Source organism: Lactuca sativa, chromosome 2 (assembly GCF_002870075.4).
Source record: "Lactuca sativa cultivar Salinas chromosome 2, Lsat_Salinas_v11, whole genome shotgun sequence".
NCBI lineage: Eukaryota > Viridiplantae > Streptophyta > Magnoliopsida > Asterales > Asteraceae > Lactuca > Lactuca sativa.
Genome location: NC_056624.2, coordinates 229,919,919 through 229,935,511, shown reverse-complemented (window position 1 = coordinate 229,935,511; position 15,593 = coordinate 229,919,919). Strand labels below are relative to the sequence as shown.

The 15,593-nt window shown below is 31.5% G+C and overlaps 1 protein-coding gene across 1 annotated transcript; it reads left to right on the top strand.

Annotated features, from left to right (window-relative positions):
• The first annotated feature begins 13,547 nt into the window (after positions 1-13,547).
• Positions 13,548-15,142, top strand: LOC122196656 (uncharacterized). The gene is made up of 4 exons (XM_042899807.1): positions 13,548-13,581; positions 13,773-14,015; positions 14,821-14,934; positions 15,069-15,142. Exons 1-4 carry the CDS (start codon positions 13,548-13,550, stop codon positions 15,140-15,142), a joined length of 465 nt encoding a protein of 154 aa, XP_042755741.1.
• The last annotated feature ends 451 nt before the right edge of the window (positions 15,143-15,593 follow it).

Genomic DNA, 15,593 nt, shown 5'->3' with positions numbered 1-15,593 from the left:
CATCCTTGTTGTTTCTCCCTTCTGGGCCATCCTTTTGCTCACCTTGAGTCCCTACTTGACTCACTTGGCGGCTATAGTTCCCTTCCTCAGATGGCTCGGAAACCGGCTCCGTCGGTTCATCATGTATGGTAGGTTCATCCCTATTTTTGTGGAGCATCTGTCTCATTTCTTCCCTTTGTTCAACTAGCATAGCCTGAATCATGGCTTGAACTCCAGCCATGGTGACTGGCTCAGGTGCAACTTCTTCAACAACAGGTATTTGCTGAACCACTGGGGGTTGGTTCCTACCTCCATTTTCGTTCACGTTTCCGCTACGGGTCCTTGCCATCTTGATCTATACACCAAATAAGGTGAATTTAGATCTTTATTTAGGATAGACGTTTTAAATCGTCCTTATCACTCCAAAACGTTTACATGCTAGTTCTAATATCGTAGTCGTACGTTTAGAATCCTAAACACATAAGGTTTCCAGATCCGGTCGGCAACAGACCATAGATCCGAACAATTAACAGCATATTATGCACAAAGCATTTAGCACATAAAAGCATTTTAGGCATAATTCCTAAAATAAGCTAGTGCTCACACCTCACAATCATCGCTTAGCATTCTAAGTTTAAGTCTAGAAATCCTACAAATTCCTAGTTCGCTTAAACTAATGCTCTGATACCAACTGTGACATCCCCAAAATCACGGTCAGAAAAGACCGGTTTGTTTATGCTTTGTTTAAAAATCAGAGTTACATTTTAAATGAAAGTGTTGCGGAATTTGTCCCAAAACAAAAATATGATAAAGATTTATCAAAAGCATTTCCATAGAAATGTATTTCATTAAAAGACTCGGGATGTCATGTTCGTACAGATCAAAAGCATAAACAGTACAATATAAGCCTTACTACATTATTTCATATCTACAGGCCTATATCCGTAATCCCTCGTCCAAAACATCACACCTATGCTCATGCGCCACTACCTGTAATACATAAAACTGAGTGGGTCAGGCTTGGGAGCCTGGTGAGCACATAGGGTTTTCAAACCACAATAAATAAGTTTATTAATTTCATCGATAAACAATAACCCGATTACCCGTTCCCGTTATCCTCACTTTACGTCCCTAAACACCTATCATAAGGGACCTAGCCTAAGGATCATCATCGGGACGGACACTACTGCTAAGGGGATTCCTCAGCAGTAAATGTCCTAAAGGCAACCATGTGGGGGATGGAGTACACCGGTGAACATATCGTTCACAAACACCTACAGGTTGCGAGCCTGCTAGTGTTCCACTGGACTGTCTAGAAGAGTCCGTGGTCGTCATCCATACTCCGCTAGATGACAGAATCAACAACATCAACATCGAGGCCTCTCATCATTTTATCACACATCACCTATTGCATCCACCCATGTTTTACCCCAACATTTTCGTAGATATAAAATACATATACAGTTTAAATCATTGAAAACATGTATAACAACGTTCATCTAGCATAGATAGCAAGTATTCAGATAATATGCACACATAACACGTAATTTATATAAAATACTTCATATCTATGTGTAAGTTGAAAGTAACTATGCACTCACTTGTTAAGGTGATGATTCCAAAATCGGTCAGCGTTTGCTTCTAACGATTCTATTTTCCTTCGACGAAACCTAGCATTATTATCGCTAAATTTTAGTCTAATATTTACCGTGACCAACTATTAGTCTTAGTATTATTATTATTATATAAGCGTTAAACAATATTTTCCAACCACTATGTACAGACAGGGGCCAGACACAAAACACCGGAGGGCAGGACCATTTTGGCATATAGCACTTCTGAAATCCAACAACCCTATGCGGCCCTTTAAACCAGATTCCCCGTACCGCGAGTAGTTAAAAAAAATATTATAACGACACTTATATAAGTTATAATAATAGCTCAAATATTTATTATAAGTTCATAATAACAATACTAATTTTAAATATAAGCTATATTAAAATAAGGTAAGCATAACTTACTTACAAGGGGGTTTTAGCTAGGAGTCGGGCTCTGCAGGGGCAGAACTTCGTCGCTGAATCTTTCTAAGAAAGATTCGTGCAGCGCTTCAGCGCTCACCTTACTATACTAAACTACAGAAAGAGAAGTCGAATCACGAGAGACCGAAATGCTCGGGGGATAAGGAGAGAAAGACTCTTGAATCAAGAGAATGGTGCAAGAAATATGAGAGCCCAAGGCTCTTATTTATACTAATTGAATTTTCAAAAACTACCCTCCATAATTACTTAATGACCTTTTAGTTATATAAACAACTAAACACCCCTCTATAATACTATTTTAAATGGATTTAATGATATTTGTACTAAACTAATGTCGAAAGAACTCAACATTAGTCTTATAATGACCGCATCGTCGATACCTTTCTAATGATATATACATATGTATATATATGTGTACGTATACATGATTTATACTTTATTTTAATACGTAAATATGCTATTATAATTTGTAACTTGTTCATACGAACTCCGTTTTTGACGTTCTTTATATCCACGCGTAGGTGAAGACGTACTCTACAACTTTCGTTTAGACTCCGTCGGCTAATTTTGACTTTATTTTTAAAGTTATATTTTTAACAAGCCGGGACAGGATTGGTCTGTTTAAAATCTCATAACTTCTTCATACGAAGTCAGATTTGGGCGTTCTTTTTATCGATGTTCTTAGTTTAACATATTCTACGACTTTCGTTTAGATCACTAAGGCTAAATCTCGCTCTATCGTAAATTCACTATTCACGCTTCCCGGTATCGTGCCGGTTCTGTCGTGAAACTTCGACGGGTCATAACTTCTTCGTTATGACTCGGATTTCGGCGTTCCTTATATGCACGGAAACCTTGAGACATATTCTACAAATTTATGTAGAGATATCAGGATTATCTCACACTTTAATTTTGACGCTCATTTTTATTCTTTATTAATTATACATTTATAATTAAATAATAAACACATATAATTCACATAATACTAAAATATTTCATCTTTATTACTTCAAAAAGAGTTACAAGAGTTGACCTAGACTATTACATTGACAAAAATGCTTAGCCCTGAAACCCGGGCGTTACATTTTGGGTCTGTATCCCGATTAATGGGATGTTGCTATGATTAGTGATATGTTAAATCGGTTTGACTGTTATATGATATGAGCTAGTGTATGATATTTATGTGCACATGTTTGTTTGATTGGGGGTTGGGTTGAGGCGGTCCTGCTTTGTGCTGTAGGCCAATATACCCGGGGAGGTTCGGATAGGCTGTATGCCCTGCGAGGCGGTCCAGTCATGCCGAAGGCTCGACGAGCGGTCCAGATAGGCTGTAGGCCCTGCGAGGTGGTCCAGTTATGTCGAAGGCTTGGGAGTAGTGTAGATAGGCTGTAGGCCCTACGAGGTAGTCCAGTCAGGCTGAAGGCTCATTATGCATGTTGTTCTGTATTTGTTATATTATAGTTGTTGATTTTGTTTCAGGTACTTCCGATGATCGCGGGAAGGCGAATGCATGATCGTGCACCTCCTCATATTTTCATGATTGATTATGGGGATACTCTGATGCTTAAATTAATTTGAAAACAAATTGTAATAACTTAATGGTTTTAAATGTATTAAAATGTTTTAAATTGGCTTGAATTTTATAGGTGTTACAAGTTGGTATCAGAGCTGGGGCACTGGTCGATGTGTTCGATGGTGACGTCGAACCCTATAATGGGGGTGTTGGTGGGTTGCACCTGATCCCACATCGGCTTGGAAGGAGAACTAAACACTCCTTATAAGGGGTGTGGATACCTTCCTTGTCACAACACGTTTTAAAGCCATGAGGGCAGCAGATCCCATAAGAACTCTGCAGTTAAGCGAGCCTAGGCGAGAGCAATCTAGGGATGGGTGACCCCTTGGTAAGTTTCGCGTTGGGAGCCCAAAGAGGACAATATTGTGATACGTGTTAGAGGAGGATGTTACAGGGTCCTATGGTAAGGCCCAATGGGGAAAATTAGGCCATTGATGGACTTATGTTTATGGACTTTAGGTAGTGGATTGATATTGGGCCTTGGGCCCAAATTAAAGAAATGGACAATATAGGCCTTTTGACAATTTTGAAGATTCCATTTAATAATCAAGTATTAGTTATTTTAGGCAGTCAAGGTAGTCGGTGAGATAGGGGTTGGAGACTCTCAGTTCACTTATGCACTACTTGTTAGGTGAGTTATTTCAACAGGGTTTAAGGCACCAATGTCGGCCCTTCGGGTTGTATCCGGGTTTACTGCATGTTATGCTTATTGACTAGCACTAGTTAGCTTGATAGTATGCCTAGAGGCCTGTTATGTTGGTATCCTAGTTATAGGATGTTGTTATGCTAATTGATTTATTAGGGCGGTCGTTTGAGATATTTATATGCTAGCATATGTTATCTATGTGCACATGATTGTTTGTCTAGTGGTTGGGTTGAGGCGGTCCTGCTTTGTGTTGTAGGCCAACATACCCGGGGCAGACCGGATAGGCTGTAGGCCCTGCGAGGCAGTCCAGTCATGCCGAAGGCTCGACGAGGCTGTAGGCCCTGCGAGGCGGTCCAGTCATGCTGAATGCTCGGGAGCGGTCCAGATAGGTTGTAGGCCCTCCGAGGCAATCCAATCATGCTGAAGGCTCATTATGCATATTGTTTGTTATTATTCTGTTGAACTGTATATGTTAGTATTTTAGGGGTAACTCACTAAGCCTTCGAGCGTACATTTATTGATTATTGTTTCAAGTACTTTACGTGACCATGGTAAGGCGAAGGCGTGATGTACACATTCTCACATTTTATGATTTGGGGTTTCTGGAAACTCTGATATGAAACCGTTTGGAAAACAATTTGTAAACTATGTTGGTGTTTGAATAATTTTATTTACCCGAATTGGTTTTGAAAAGTTTAAATTTTTGGTAAAATTTTTGTGGTTGTTACAAATAGATGAAAGATTACAACTAAGTTAACAAAATAGTATTTTCTATCATTTTTATAACAATTTACTTTTTGTTTTTTTTTCATTTTTACAATAATGTACTTTCTATTTTTTATGTAATTTTTGTACTATTATGATTAATCGATATTAATCAATAACAAATCCATTACTAACCGACACCTAGTGGTTACCAAAATGCATTTAGTGATTATAACGGTTATGGTTTGGTTTTGTCTAATAACTGAACCAAACCATCACATACACACCCCTAGATCTATGTAATCCGCCTAATCAATTTCCATCCTAAGTCTTGATTGATCGAGACATCACACACTATTTTTGGGTTTTTCTATTAAAAATTTATTTTGGGATCTTTTCATTAATTTCTCCCAAATATTAGGATTTTTCTGAAAAAAAAAAAAAACTTTAAATATTGTTACAAGTATCTTAATAAACAACTAGAAGGTCTCCCCCGCGTAGCGGGGGGTAGAAGGTGTTTCTTTTGTGTAAAGCTAAAGTACATTGCCTGAATTGGTAGCCATAGTAAAGTACATTGCTATTCTCTTTGATCGTATGCTATAAAAATATGAATGTACATTTCCATTTCTTAATTGTATTGCTATAATTGAAAGAGATTTTCAAAGTAAATTGTTCTAACAGTTATGATTCGTTATTTACATTATGACGATTGGAAGGAACACCACAATAATCTTTGAACATCACCTGATGCAATCAAACTTCAGAAAATTAGCTAGCAGTATTGTAACATCTAAAATTCTAGAATAAAATTTTCATTTTTAAAATAGAATAAACAACCATTTTTATATAGTCACATTAAAGTCAAACAATTTGTTCATAAACCATAATTCAAAATCAGAGTTATAAGGAAAACAATGTGGAATCTCAAATCATAAAACCATTGATGTGCGTGTGTACAGTCCCGCCTTCTTAATCCGATAAGTACCTGAAAAACATTTGAATCCACAATTGTAAGCCAAAGTTTAGTGAGTTCCCCAAAATACTCCATACAACAATACAAATACAATGCATGCAACGGGTCCGTATCGACCCCACAAGTATCTAGGCTCACAACACTTTACTTGGTCTTACCATCAACTCGTCCATTATGAATGTCTAGACTCATCACACTTAATGTTGATCTTGCCATCAACACTTAATTTTACTTGGTCTAGAAGTAATGTCAAAAGTTTATTCACAACTGGTTTGCTTAACTTGAGATGTGTTCTTAAGGATTTTCGTATTCTCAGCTGTTTCCGATCGAGAAAAGAGTTAAACCAAAACTTTTGACCATCTGAAAACAGACTGAAAAAAGTGTTTGTTTATTTGTTCAATTTTGAGGTTTATATATGTATAGAATGGTTTAAAACAAATACATAATTGTTAATTGTTAGTATTATACTAAAATTACATTTATCCATCGAAACAGTTTAATGGAAGCTTAGCTACTGGTAGATCTATAAAATATATTTGGATAGTTCAAAGTAAGCCTTTAATTAGAATCATAGTTATATCTACACAAATATCATATATAATAGTTAATATCATGACATAAAATGAGGTGCAAGTTAGTAATTGTGCCTCATTTAATTCAGACACATGAATTGATACACATAAAAAAGGTCATTAGGGGGATGAGTGTTGTTAAAGTATTGAACTTATTAGTTACCACCACACAACATCCATTAACAAGATATTCGAAATCACTTTTGTTCAATTAAATAACGCATCAAATACCTATTTGAATGCAACAAGTATGTATAAACGGTTGCAAAATAAAAAAAAAGCTTTTAAAGTCTAAAATCCTTCTAATTCATGTTTAATTATTTAGGTCACATCGAATGAAGAAGTAGTTGTGTAAAAATAAAGATCAATGGGCAACCAAGTAGCAAGTGCCTAAAGCCTTGATTCAGAAATCAAAGATGATGTTTCATGATTTATCCCAATATCCACAAAGTGCACAAAAAATGATGTTGATAAGTAAGAGGTTTTCCATAAGGTGAAAAATCATATCATTAAATCGCAATATCATTTTCATTTTCATTTTCTTATTCATGCATTTTACATAGAAAACCCACCCATTTATAACATTGTACTTTTACGTTTTTGGTAATTAGCACAATATACTTTAACTAGCAGTAAAAGATATACCCAAATTGCCCTTCGTGGGTCGTCCTTAGACATCACAAATCTTTTTTTTTTTTTTTTTTACTTTATATTATGAATTTTCGCAGCTTTTTCTTTATTTTAGCTGAAATTTTTTCTGAAAAAAAAACCATAAAAAAAATCGGTTATTTATTTTTCTTTTCAGTGATTTTTGTAAATAAACCTACGATTTTTAGGTAAAAAATATCAAAAAAATATTTGTGATCTCTAAGTATTTTTTATGTATTTTTATGATTTGTAGGGTTTATATATATATATATATATATATATATATATATATATATATATATATATATATATATATATATATAATCCCTGATAAATAAAAATAGTTTTATCATTTGTCATCTTCTAATACATTATGTCATATGACTTTTTCTTATTATTTTCATTTTTTTCTACATGTCATTTTATGTTTTCTTTTATTTTATTAAATTCCACATAGTATTTAATGTAATAAATAATAATAAATACTTTTCAATTTCATTAATGAACTTTCTTTCTAATTTCAAAATTAATAAATTAAAGTCTCATTAGTTTCATTTGTTTATTTATCTAAACTAGTTGTGAGACCCATGTACTACATGAGTTAATTTAAAAAAAATATATATATATATATATATATATATATATATATATATATATATATATATATATATATATATATATATATATATATATATATATATATATATATATAAAGGTCCAAATATTTGAGAACTTTGAATTTATAAGAAAATAAGCAAAAAGGGAAAACCTTAGAAATCCAATGTATTTTCACCAAATGCTTAAAAAAACGACTATATTATTTTTTAGTACACTAAAACCCTTACATTTTCTAAAATTCGTATTTAAGGTTTTCTGAGCTTAGAAAAACCTATTCTATTTTCATGAAAGGATTAAAAAAAACATTATATTATTTTTTTTACTGCATTTAAACACTCATATATATATATATATATATATATATATATATATATATATATATATATATATATATAAGGGATATATGCAGTAAAGTCCCAATATTTTCATCGATTTGACAAGAAAGTCCTAAAACTTTATTTTTTTGACAGTAAAGTTCAAATTACCGGCAGTTTTTGACACTTTTACCCTTTTTCCCCGGTTAGCCAGTAATTAGGACTTTTTTTGTCAATAAAATAAAGTTCAGGACTTTCTTGTCAAATCGTCAATTAGGACTTTACTGTCCAAAAAATAAAGTTTAGGAGTTTTTTTTGTCAAATTGTTGAAAATATTGGGACTTTAGTGTATATATAATTTTTCTTTGTTATAAATTTAATGGTATGATACTCTTTAAGCATAAGAGTTATTGAAACCTTCTCTAATCAGCTAGATCCTATTGAAATCATTTACGTTTTGCTTCTTGTTAAATCGTTTTTTAATCTCAACAAACCGACATTGAAAAAAAATGAGATAATCAAGAAAGAAAGAAAGAACCAGGGTTGTGTTTACTTTTTGCAGTCTCAAAAATGGAGAAATAAGAAACTGAAAAAAACAAAATTGCCCTTCTTTCCCTTATCCACATTCACACCCTTTTTACTAGGCATGTGTTGTTTGTGTTTGTATAAAGTCAGGGCAATTTCGTTTTTTTAGGTTTCTAATTTCTCCATTTTTGAGACTGCAAAAAGCCAACACTACACTGGTTTTTTCTTTCTTTCTTGATTATCTCAATTTTTTTCAATGTCGGTTTGTTTAGATTTAAAAAACGATTTAACAAGAAGCAAACGTAAAGGATTTCAATAGGATCTAACTTATTAGAGAATGTTTCAATAAATCTTATGCTTAAAGTGTATCATACCATTAAATTTCTAACCAAAAAAATTATATATACACTAAAGTCCCAATATTTTCAACGATCTGACAAAAAAGTCCTAAACTTTATTTTTTGGACATTAAAGTCCTAATTGACGATTTGACAAGAAAGTCCTAAACTTTATTTTTTTCACAAAAAAAATCCTAATTACCGGTAAACCGGGAAAAAATGGTAAAAGTGTCAAAAACTACCGGTAATTTGGGCTTTACTGTAAAAAAACTAAAAGTTTAGGACTTTCTTGTTAAATCGATGAAAATATTGGAACTTTATTGTATATATCCCTTTTTTTAATCTAATGAATTGTAACAATAGAAACGTTGGGAATCGAGTACCTAACATTTTTTACTATCTAGGATTTACCGAGCTCAATGCCTTAAATGATACATTTTAAAAAATATAAGGGTTTTAACGTACAAAAAAAATAATATAGTGGCTTTTTTAAGACTTTAATGAATAATTATAATGAAAATATTTTTTATCTTTTAAATTTAAACAAATAATTGAAATAAATAAAAGAAACTAATAAGATTTAATTTTGAGAATTTTCAAATTAAAAGGTAAGTTCATTAATAAAATTGATATTCATTTATTACTACATTTATTATAATTATTATATTAAAGTATTAAGTTGAATTTAATAAAATAGAAAACTCATAAAATGACATGTGGAAAAAAATTAATTCAAAATAACCACAAAATTACATTTGACAAATTGAATAAAAGTGTGACAAGTGACAAAAAAAACTTTCATTATTTGAGAAGATTATTTTTTAAGTAAATTACATGAATGGTCCCTATGGCGTGGGGTAATATACGCGTTTGGTCTCTAACTTATTTTTGAACTCGAAAGTTCCCTACTGTTTGTTTTTGTTCCGCGCTTGGTCCCTGTCTTATCTAAAACATATATTTTCCTTTGCTTTTTTAATTTATTTAGATAAACAACCCCAACCTCACCCCCACCTCACCTTATGTTACCTAAAAATATTATTTTAATTTATTAAAATAAGGACATAATAGTCCTTTTAGGTAAGATAGTGACCAAACACGTAACAAAAACAAACAGTATGAACATTTCGAGTTAAAAAATAAATTAGGGCTAAACGCGCAAATTACTCCAAACCATAGGGACCATTCATGTAATTTCTCTTCTTCTTATTATTTTTTTTAATTTAAAAGAGAAAAAATACTTTAATTTTAATAATTCAATAACTTTTTTACTTTTCTTATAAATTCAAACTTTTCATGTCATTAAAATTTAATATTTAAGTTTTCTTTTAAATAAACTCATGTAATACATGGTTTCACACCTAATATATATATATATATATATATATATATATATATATATATATATATATATATATATATATATATATATATATATATATCTCCCTACCTAATAAAAGAGTAGCACATTTGCCACGTGTCAATCAATTAGAGCTTCACATTAATTATTTGTCACTTGTTATTCTAAGGTTTTTCCTCATTAATTAAATTTCCACTAATTCACTCATCCATTTTACACATATCAAACATGTCAACAAAAAATTTATTTGTAATATATATTTTCTAATTTATTAAATTATTAATTTTTTTTATCATTGCTCAATAATTACCTTATAAATTAATTAAAATTATTTTTACCTTTCTAGTCCGTGGTGCCCATGGGTTATAAACTAGTATATATATATATATATATATATATATATATATATATATATATATATATATATATATATATATATATATATATATATATATATATATATATGGGAAAAGTGAATATACCCTTAAGGGTATATAAGCTTAGGTACCCGAACACACCATAATACGTCGTTTTGTTTGATATATTCATTATAATGTTCATAAACTTCAATCTTAAGTTGATTTACTTTCAAGATATTCGAAATTTCCGTATAATCTTTCTCTTACATCACATCTTTTTGCCGAACACTTATTAGGCTATATATTGTAGATGAAAATGAAAATTATGAAAGAGAAAGATAAATGTGTAATTTATAAAAATCTTGGAAGTAAATCAAGTTAGAAGTTAAATTATAAGAACATTAGACAATTAGAATGTATTATATGATACAAAACAACGTATTATGATGAGTTTGGGTACCTAAGCTTATATACCCTTAAGGGTATATTCACTTTTCCCTATATATATATATATATATATATATATATATATATATATATATATATATATATATATATATATATATATATATATATATATATATATATATATATACCGTATGTACTAAAAACGGAGGAAAATGGGTCTTGAGATTTAATAGCGATTTTTTGGATGATTTATGCTGGAATTATGGTGATTTTTTTTTGGAGTTCCACCTCAGCATCAAGACAAAAGTGGATCCTTGTTCATTCGGGTCTTCGGTTACACGTTCCACCATGCCATTCTCCATGATACGTGGCAGCTTCTTGGAATCTACCGCAAACTATGTTGTCTTCCCAAGACCAGGCTTCTTCCCCCAGATATGTCACTACCAATTTCTCACATCTCCATTAAGTTAATCCACCACCGCTATCATATCTCTCTTTTTCATAGCACACAACGATTTCTTGCCTGCTTCAACCTCCCCTCATCCCTAACTCAGAGTGAAGTAAGACTAAGTTCCAACAAACGTAGTTGTTCACCGGCTGAGAGGTAGCTGTCTGCTTGCTTCCGGTCATCCTGGCCTCATGCTGAAGCAGAAAACTTGATGATCGGTTTTCCTTCTTGTCGTCGGGGTTTCCCCCAAAGCTCCACTCTTGCATACCGCTGGAAACTATCGTCTGCTTCTCCTTCGGTTCCACCTTCTCATGATTTTTCTTGTGTATTTATCTCATCCCTAAAAAAAAGGTATCGAGTTCATCAAACACGAATGTTTGGAGCGGTTTTCTTCTCCTCTATTTTCTGTTATTTGTTGTAGATTCTGGATATTGTTCTTGTTTGGTAATGCGATCATTTTGGCTTGAATTTTCAATTACCAACAGGAATATTCTGGGTTTTTGGTGATTTGTAGAAATTGCTTCATGAATTGAAAGGGGTAGATTTCCTTATCGTAAGACCTGAAGCTGCTGAATCATCAGGTAACTATTTAGTATCTATAAGGCCTGCAACCCTCTCTTATTATTATTTTTTTCTCTACGCAAGTTAATGGGTTTCTTCTACGTTTAGGCACTAACAACTCAAGTTAGTTGTAAATTTAAATAGTGAAAGGCTCAAACTTTGATGATAATGTTAAATTTTTGGTTGATTTTGTAGATGGGTTTTCTTATGGCGTGGTCCAATGGTGATAACAAATATGTGAAGGAAGATTGATTTGAGGAAGTTAACGTATCAGTTACAGGTGTTGGATGAAAAGCTTTGATGTGTTTGTCCAGATGTTCCCTCTACAAGGTTCTTAAATTTTTATAACACCCTAATATCAAAAAAAGAAAATAATAAATAAAGAACACAGTTTGAAGATTTTGAGGCATTTTACTTGACCCTGGTGAAATGGAGAAGAAAGTGTTGCTCACTTTGATTATTTTGATTTTGGGTGTTTCAAGTTTGTCTATGGTGAAAACATTGGATCCGAATAAGCTCTTTACTTGGACTGTTATGGAACTCTTTCTCTTCTTCGTGTCCCTCATCAGGTTCTTATTTATTTAAAACTCCAAATGTTTCTTACTTTTGATTTTTAGTTTCAACTAGCTTAAAATTAATTCTTAATCAATGGTCAAGTTCATGGTTCTAAGCTTGATAATGTCACAAATGACAATATTATCTTTTGTTAAACTTGGGAACGAGGCGTAAGGTTCTTGATAGAGGAGAGGCAAAGGCAATAGCTGGTGTCTTTTGGTCTTCTGCAAGAAAACTAAGCAAAATGCACATAATGGGCCATGTCATTTTTAAATTGTTCAGGTTTTCCCTTTAATGGGTGTGGATGCCTTGTCATATGATAAAAAATGGACATCTTCAAATGCACAACAATTTGTTTTCTGCACTAAATGAACTATTTGAAGGATCACTTTACCCTATATTTGGAGTACTACAATATCATAATTAAAAAACTAAAAATTGATTTAGTAACAAAAACTGCAAATCTTAGAAATACTTATTTCATACAGAAGGATAGAAAGAGCAGAACAAGGGCCACCTGTGAGATAAAAAATATGAGAGATAGTACTTTTACATGTAATAGATATGCAGGGGAAAACATACATCATGTTTAACCACGGAGAATAAGAAGACAAACCATCGATTATCCGAAGCTTGTAGATTTGTTTACAATACTGCTAAATATTTGATGAAAGAGATATAAATGACATATTCTTGCCTTTTTCCATAGTCAAATGTTAGGATTGTTTTTATAATTTACTCTTTTTTTGTTATGTAAACTTCTTGGTGCTATAAGCATTTGCTAACATGTTACACTAAAATGTCATTTGAAGAACTTTCAGTTCATTTTCTCATATTTTCATGATTTGTACTTGAATTTGCTTGCTTTTTGAGCATTAATTAAAGAAAACAAATAATTGCTTCCAATACAATCTTTTGCTATATTTTTAATGGCTGAAGCAATCGTGCAGACAATTCTTTCATGTACAATGCAAGTGAAACATTACAAAACAAAAGAAAATATGTAACAAATCATTGTTTTGTCCTTTTTAATGTACATATGGTTTAATAAAAGTTCCACTAAAGACCATTATAAATCTACATGTTCTTGCATAATCCTTTTCCATGGGTAGAATACATTCTGTAGTTTATGATTTTAATTACTCAAAAAACAGATTTAACTAAACAAGCTCCAACACTTCTTATCACCTTCATTTCCTCCTCCATCGCATCTGGGATTCCATGCCCTCTCCTACGTCACTGGAGCATCTCACTAGGTTGCATTCTATCACTCATTGTCGGCGCCGCCAAAGGGGTCGCTAACGTGCTCGGTTTCTTCAAATTAGACGACGCCTCCGCCAAAGACGCCGTCTCTAAAATTATTGGCGTCATCGTTACAGCTCTCGTTCTTTGTCTTTGTAATGTCTTGTGTTTCCGCATCGATAGATCCATGAAACTGGGGCAAACACGAGGAATTTAAATAAGTACTCTATTTTACATGTCTTCCTTAGCTTCTTCAGTGTCGAGTTTCTCATCTCCGACCATCCAATCATAGTGATGGTTTCAAATTAAGGTTCCATTTCCAATTTGTCTTTTATGATTCATGTCTGTTGTTTCAAATTAGGGTTCCATTTCCAGAATTTGTGTATTTATTCACTTTTTCCTCTTTGTTGTGTTGTGATATAAAAGCCTAAATTTTTAATCGAAAAAAACCTAATATTTTTTTTTATTATTGCTATGGCCACAACTTTTTCAAAGAATTATTACTCTAGCCCACTTAACGAATTTTATGGTTAACTTGGTTACATTTTTTGCAAAATCAGTCCTAAAATGTTCAAATTTAGTCCCTGAGGTTTATAAAAAATTACACCACATTGCTTTTTAACTTTATTTTTTGTTTTTTGTATATATTATTTATTTTCGGTTTTTTTTATAAATATATATACATTTTTTATTTTTTTCTTTTTTGTTTATATACTTTATTTATTTTTATTTTTTAACTTTATTTTTCATCAATTTGATTTTTTTTACCTTTTATACCTTTTGTTTTCTATTATATAGTGTATATATATAGAGTATATTAGAGTTTTTTTTGGTTTTTTTCATATTTCTTTTCGTATTATATTTTATTTTTTTCATCTTTTTATTTTTTTCTTATTTGTTTTCCAATTATTTCTTTTTATTTTTTGTATTTCAAAACACGGATATATCATTGCAATGTAGATTCACCAGGCAATGTTAGCTTGGATATCTTGGAAGAAAATAGTTGGAGTTGTGCTTTAATAATTTCAAAGGTGCTACTTGCTTTGAGATCAATCTTCACCAACCCTAACCCTTGTATGTATTTCATTCTTTTTGTTATAGTTTAATCCTTAAATTCCCTATTTGAATTGTTATATTATAATATTTTAGCATCTTTAAAAATCTGAAATTTAGATAAAGTTGATAATTTTGTTTTTCAATTGTTGCAGATAAACCTCAAGTTCTAGGAATTGCTCATTTGTACTTGGTAGACCGAAGTAAATATGATGCATTAGCTGCATAATGCACTCAACGATTTGCAAAGTAAAAATTGAGCATTTAGGAAACCAAATAGTCATGTGTGTTTTTTCATATATTATGTAGGAATTATATTATATATTTCATGTATAAGTATCGGTTTTTCTTGTATATTACATTGTAAAATGGCTTAGGAAGTGCATGCTTTTTAAATTTAGAAGATTTTCAAAATACTCGGTCCATATAAGTTAAAAATACAAAAATAATAATAATAATAATAATAACAAATAATTGGAAAACAAATAAGAAAAAAATAAAAAGATGAAAATATAAAATATAATACGAAAAGAAATATGAAAAAAACCAAAAAAAAACTCTAATATATTCTATATATACACTATAAAATAGAAAACAAAAGGTATAAAAGGTAAAAAAAATCAAATTGATGAAAAATAAAGTTAAAAAATGAAAATAAATAAAGTATATACAAAAAAGAA

Coding starts and splice junctions, on each gene's coding strand:
- LOC122196656 (XM_042899807.1), top strand. CDS start 13,548: ATGGCTGAAGCAATCGTGCAGACAATTCTTTCAT. Junction 13,582..13,772: donor CGTGCAGACAATTCTTTCAT/GTACAATGCAAG, acceptor CTCAAAAAACAG/ATTTAACTAAACAAGCTCCA. Junction 14,935..15,068: donor CTTCACCAACCCTAACCCTT/GTATGTATTTCA, acceptor CAATTGTTGCAG/ATAAACCTCAAGTTCTAGGA.